General features: G+C 38.2%; 1 protein-coding gene across 1 annotated transcript; it reads right to left on the bottom strand.

Moving 5' to 3' along the window:
• Positions 1 to 2,297: 2,297 nt before the first annotated feature.
• LOC106749296 (muscle M-line assembly protein unc-89-like) lies at positions 2,298 to 5,684 on the bottom strand (the record flags this gene model as incomplete). The annotated part of the gene is made up of 2 exons (XM_014628613.1): positions 2,298 to 2,624; positions 2,922 to 5,684. Coding segments are annotated over 2 exons (3,090 nt in total), but the record flags the coding sequence as incomplete, so codon positions are not given.
• Between the last annotated feature and the right edge of the window lie 157 nt (positions 5,685 to 5,841).

Raw genomic sequence — 5,841 nt, 5'->3', positions numbered from 1 at the left:
TTAATACTTACAATTATCACAATAATTTAATATTCACAATTACCACAATATTACAATTATTACAATAATTTAATATTTAATAAATTAATATTAATATAGATAATTACAATATTCTTGTAATTATAAAAATGGAATGGCATAATATGGTTGCATCCAATAAAAAAACTATATATCCTGCGTAAAAAAATGTCATCCGGATATATTTCAATAAGAAGACATAATATACTGGACTAAAGATATCAAATTATACTTTTGGACCATTCTCTCTTTCTACGTTCAATGAACTGATGTACTTATTGTATAGTCTTTCGCATATCATATATCCCTATCACACTTACCTTTATTCACATATATATATACATCTATCTATTTGTGTCGCATTGGTGCACGCAGCATATACTTCTTAATTTATCGTTTTATTAAATATTATAATGCGTGCTAATGATCACACCGACTCACACGCATCGTGTTCATCACGTAACTACACATTTACCGCGAAAATTTTCAAGTTTCTCCGTCGAGAATCGCAAGCGTTGATATCGATATATTAACACTAGCGCCACCTTTTGCTCGGTACCAACGTAGCGATTGTCGAACGTGTTACGATCGATCGATTCACGTTTGCTTTTCTTGATTAGGCTCATAGGTTGCGTTTCGAAAACACAACAGTTGTACAACAGTTGAATTATTGTCAATATAAAGCCAGCGGCACACGGTGCTTGTTTTCGTGTTGAATTGCTCGCTGGATAGAAATACTGCGTTCTGATTGGTGCATTTCCAAAAATGGATGACAATACATTAATCAAAACACAATATTTCCATCCAGCAAACAATCCAGCACGAAAACAAGCATTGTGTACCGCTGGCTTAAGTTGCGTTCGGGAATCCACATTGTGTGCATACCATTAGACACCAGCTGTTCCGAAACATCCAGGCTATATTCGGAAATATTACTTTTTGGTGTGCTCTTGTGACAGTGACTGAAGTCTGTCCTTTTTCGCTGCACTGCTGAAACAACTATATTTTTGTTCTATTCCTTTCAGCTGCGCTGCTGAACTGGTGCAATAATTAAGCTTAAGATTAGAGTGCAATTTGATCAATCAGAACAAAGTTCACTAAACTTGGGTTAGTAAATTTTTCTGATACATGCTTTATTCCGTGTTACACTACGGATTACGGTTGAGATTGGTTGAAATTTGACCAATCAGAGCAAGTTTAACTAAACTTAAGTTTAGTGAACTTTGTTCTGGTTTGTCAAATTTCATGTAATCTCAATTCTAATCCGTAGTATGACACGAATTTTATAGAAGATGGAATGAAGTCTGAGGGGCAAGAGGGATTTATCGCCACGGTTATCTTAATATCTCAAATTTAACGCCTACTTTCACGTCGCGCGATATACCACCAGATGGCGTATGAGAAGCACTTTTCAAAAAACGGATAGACGGATGATTATACGGTACCCAACGTTAATCGAGGCATTGCAACGACTTCAGTCTTTTGATTCCAGGTATCAAGCAAAGAAATTAAGAAGTCCCGATTGTTCGATTTATATTGACATGTTTACAAATATATTTGTCACGTGAATAAATAACACATGTTTACAAATATATTTGTCACATGAATAAATAACACATAAAGTGATTAATACAGAAAATTCGGTTACCCACACTACATCGGATTAATGTGCATTAAAGGCTGCTACATACGAAGTATATAAATGTAATGGCATAATATAATTTCTTTGGTGATGAAATAATTTTAAATATTTTTTAAATTTCAATAGCTACGTATATCAGCTTCTAATGTGCTCTAATGCCCGTTTTTATCATCATGGTTTAAATTCAATTGATTAACTCAACGGAGTTGATTTATCGCATTAATCGGTTCAACCAATCGGGCAATACAGTTGGTCAATTTCTTTGAGTTAATCGTCGATTAGAATTATATAATGATGGTAGAAACAAACGTAATTCAGTGTAGTACAGGTGATCGAATTAATATATGTACTATTGTGCGCAGAGCCTTTCTTTTCTAAGTTATAATTAATGCCGTTACCCAACTATATATATATATATTGATACATAAATTGATACATAAAAATAAAGACTTTGCTTGAATTGTCTACTTTATTCGTTTATAACTTTCGTATGTATAATTATTTTTATTGAATCTTACAACATTATATACCATTAGTTTTGAAGATATTTTTTATACCAAAATTTTTTAAATATATAAAAATAAACATATAATTGTAGAGAAAGAATATATCTTTTTATACTTTTCTAAATATATATTCAATTCGGCGGTGGGCCGACATAAAAAGATTCTTGATGACTGATGTATAGCCCTTCAGATGATAAATGTTGTTTGTTGTTGTTCGGATAATGCTGTTGTTTCCCATTATTACACTTGTTTTTACAAGGATGACACATTGGAAAATATTTAGCATGTACGCAGCATCTTGAAATGCTTGAATATACATGATCATCTGGACATTGCAAAAGGAAACCTTGGAGTACGTCGCGTGAATCACGTCTGCATTTGTAATATAAATTCGAACAACCCTTATCATAAGGATAATGACCTTCCCCTGGACACAATTTCTTCGTGGAAACTTCCAGCTGAAAATACAAAATTAATTATAAATACCGTAAAGATGTTTGTACAGAGTATTTAGTTTTAATTAATAATTTCGCTTCAAGCTGTTCATCTATTTAGCTTTAATTAATAATAATAACTTCGCTTAAAGCTGTTCGTCCTCGAGATATTGCAATAGTATAGTTCTTTATAACAAATTCTGTCGCTTGCATTGGTAGTTATCAAAAGCGAACTTCTTTGGCAGTATATTTGTTTGTGTTTAAGTATTTATGTGTGTATAAGTATAAAGAGCTAATATATCTACGTTATATTATACTTACGACTGATATTGGTACATCTGTAGTTAAGGAGTCGAAATATGTGCATGTGCCATGCCCATTAAGAACTTTACCAATGTTAGCTTCTACTACACACTGTACTTTCTTCTCATTGAAAACTCGGCCTTCTGGACAGCTGAAAACAGTAACCTTAGCGCCCAAATTATTCGTCGGTGTACATTGGTAGAAGAGATTGCAGTATTTTGGATGACGCCGAAAACCGGTAGGACAAACGAGAAATACTTGATCCCCGGTCAACTCTCCAACAGGACACTTGACCTCAGTAGGAACGGTTGTTCCCGATGGAAGCTCGGTGGACATTGGGAGGCTTGTTGAACTTGGCTCTTTAGGAGATACGGTCGTCTCTTCAGACACGCCACTTTCATTACTCTGATTTCCTTCGCTAGAACTATGTCGAGTAGTAATTTCAGTTTCGGAACTTTCGTCGCTTCCCCCGGTTGGTACATGTGGTGTCGTCACATCAGATTCGCCACCCTCGTGACTTTGATTTCCTCCGTTAGATGAATTCGGTGTAACATCAGTTTCAGAGGTGTTCTTGCTTTCAGAACTTTCATTCGGTGGTATTTCATTGGAAGTATGAGGAGTATTTTCGTTTTCGGAACTACCTTTGATTTCAGCACTTTCTTTCGTTGATATGTGCGGAGTCGTCACTTCGGATTCACCACTTTCGTGACTCTGATTTTCTTCATTAGATGAATTCGGTGTGGTATTCTCAGTCTCCTTGTTTTCAGAACTTTCTTTCGGTGATACTTGTGGCGTAGTCTTTCCTCCACTCTCGTTATTCCAATTTTCTTCTTTGGAAGTATGAGGAGTAGTATCATTAATTTCTGAACTATCCTTGATTTCTGCACTTTCTTTCGTTGATATTTGCGGGGTTGTCATATCGGATTCGATACTTTCATAACTATTTTTTTGTTTTGAGTCAGATGGTGTAGTTATTTCTATTTCCGGGTCTTCTCTACTTTCGAAACTTTCTCTGGATGGTAGTTGTGGCGTTGTCATATTAGACTCGGCACTTTCGTCGCTGCCATTCTCGTCATTGGGTCCATAAGGAGTAGTTTGTTCTCCCTGATTATCAGGTTCTCTTGATTCTTTCGAAATGCCATTTTCTTCATTTTTGCATGACCGATTCACAGAGTGGGCAAAATTACACTTTAATATATTCGGATCCCATAAAGTACCCTCAGGACAAATAAATATATGTTTTTTAAATGATTGCGATCCTACTTTGACGCATTTATAATATTTCTTGCAGTCTGTGGGATCTGAGAAATAACCTTCGGAAGTGCATTTTGCTTGAGATTCCTTACTTTCATTGCTATCGGAAGGTCTTTTAGTCGGTATTTGCGGGATGCTTTCTTGCGATTCGCCACTTTCGCGGTTTTGGCCTTCTTCCGTTGAAATACTTGTTGTGATTTCAGTCTCCGAACTTCCCTTGTTTTCAGAGCTTTCTTTAGGTGGTACATTTGGCGTAGTTCTTCCAGATTCCCCATTTTCTTGATTACCACTTTCTTCCTTCGAAGCATGCGGAGTTGTTATTTCTGACTCAGAGCTTTCGTTGCTCTCTATGCTCTCCCTGGATGGCACTTGTGGTGTGCTCCCTTGTGATTCGTCACTTTCGCGGTTTTGGCCTTCTCCCGTTGCATTACTTGGTGTTGTGTTTTCAGCCTCGGAACTTCCCTTGTTTTCAGAGCTTTCTTTGGGTGGTACCTTTGGCGTAGTTTCTCCAGATTCCTCACTTTCTTTCTTACCACCTTCTTCCTTCGAAGAATGTGGTGTTTTTATTTCAGACTCAGAGCTTTCGTTGCTCTCTATGCTCTCCCTGGATGGCACTTGTGGTGTGCTCCCTTGCGATTCGTCACTTTCGCGGTTTTGGCCTTCTTCCGTTGCATTACTTTGTGTTGTGGTTTCAGTCTCGGAACTTCCCTTGTTTTCAGAGCTTCCTTTAGGTGGTACCTTTGGCGTAGTTTCTCCAGATTCCTCACTTTCTTTCTTACCACCTTCTTCCTTCGAAGAATGCGGAGTTGTTATTTCAGACTCAGAGCTTTCGTTGCTCTCGATGCTCTCCCTGGATGGCACTTGTGGGGTGCTCTCCCGCGATTCGCCACTTTCGTGGTTTTGACTTTCTTCCGTTGAATTACTTGGTGTTGTGATTTCATTTTCGGAACTACCCTTGTTTTCAGAGCTTCCTTTTGGTGGTACCTTTGGCGTAGTTTTTCCAGATTCCTCACTTTCTTTCCTACCACCTTCTTCCTTCGAAGAATGTGGTGTTGTTATTTCAGACTCAGAGCTTTCGTTGCTCTCGATGCTCTCCCTGGATGGCACTTGTGGGGTGCTCTCCCGCGATTCGCCACTTTCGTGGTTTTGACTTTCTTCCGTTGAATTACTTGGTGTTGTGATTTCATTTTCGGAACTACCCTTGTTTTCAGAGCTTCCTTTTGGTGGTACCTTTGGCGTAGTTTTTCCAGATTCCTCACTTTCTTTCCTACCACCTTCTTCCTTCGAAGAATGTGGTGTTGTTATTTCAGACTCAGAGCTTTCGTTGCTCTCTATGCTCTCCCTGGATGGCACTTGTGGTGTGCTCCCTTGTGATTCGTCACTTTCGCGGTTTTGGCCTCCTTCCGTTGCACTACTTGGTGTTGTGTTTTCAGCCTCGGAACTTCCCTTGTTTTCAGAGCTTTCTTTGGGTGGTACCTTTGGCGTAGTTTCTCCAGATTCCTCACTTTCTTTCTTACCACCTTTTTCCTTCGAAGAATGTGGTGTTTTTATTTCAGACTCAGAGCTTTCGTTGCTCTCTATGCTCTCCCTGGATGGCACTTGTGGTGTGCTCCCTTGCGATTCGTCACTTGCGCCGTTTTGACCTTCTTCCGTTGAATTACTTGGTGTTGTGATTTCATTCTCG

Source organism: Dinoponera quadriceps, unplaced genomic scaffold, assembly GCF_001313825.1.
Source record: "Dinoponera quadriceps isolate SergipeBrazil2010 unplaced genomic scaffold, ASM131382v1 scaffold3580, whole genome shotgun sequence".
Classification (NCBI taxonomy): domain Eukaryota; kingdom Metazoa; phylum Arthropoda; class Insecta; order Hymenoptera; family Formicidae; genus Dinoponera; species Dinoponera quadriceps.
Note: the sequence above shows the minus strand (reverse complement) of the source record. Positions and strands in the feature narration are given on the sequence as shown.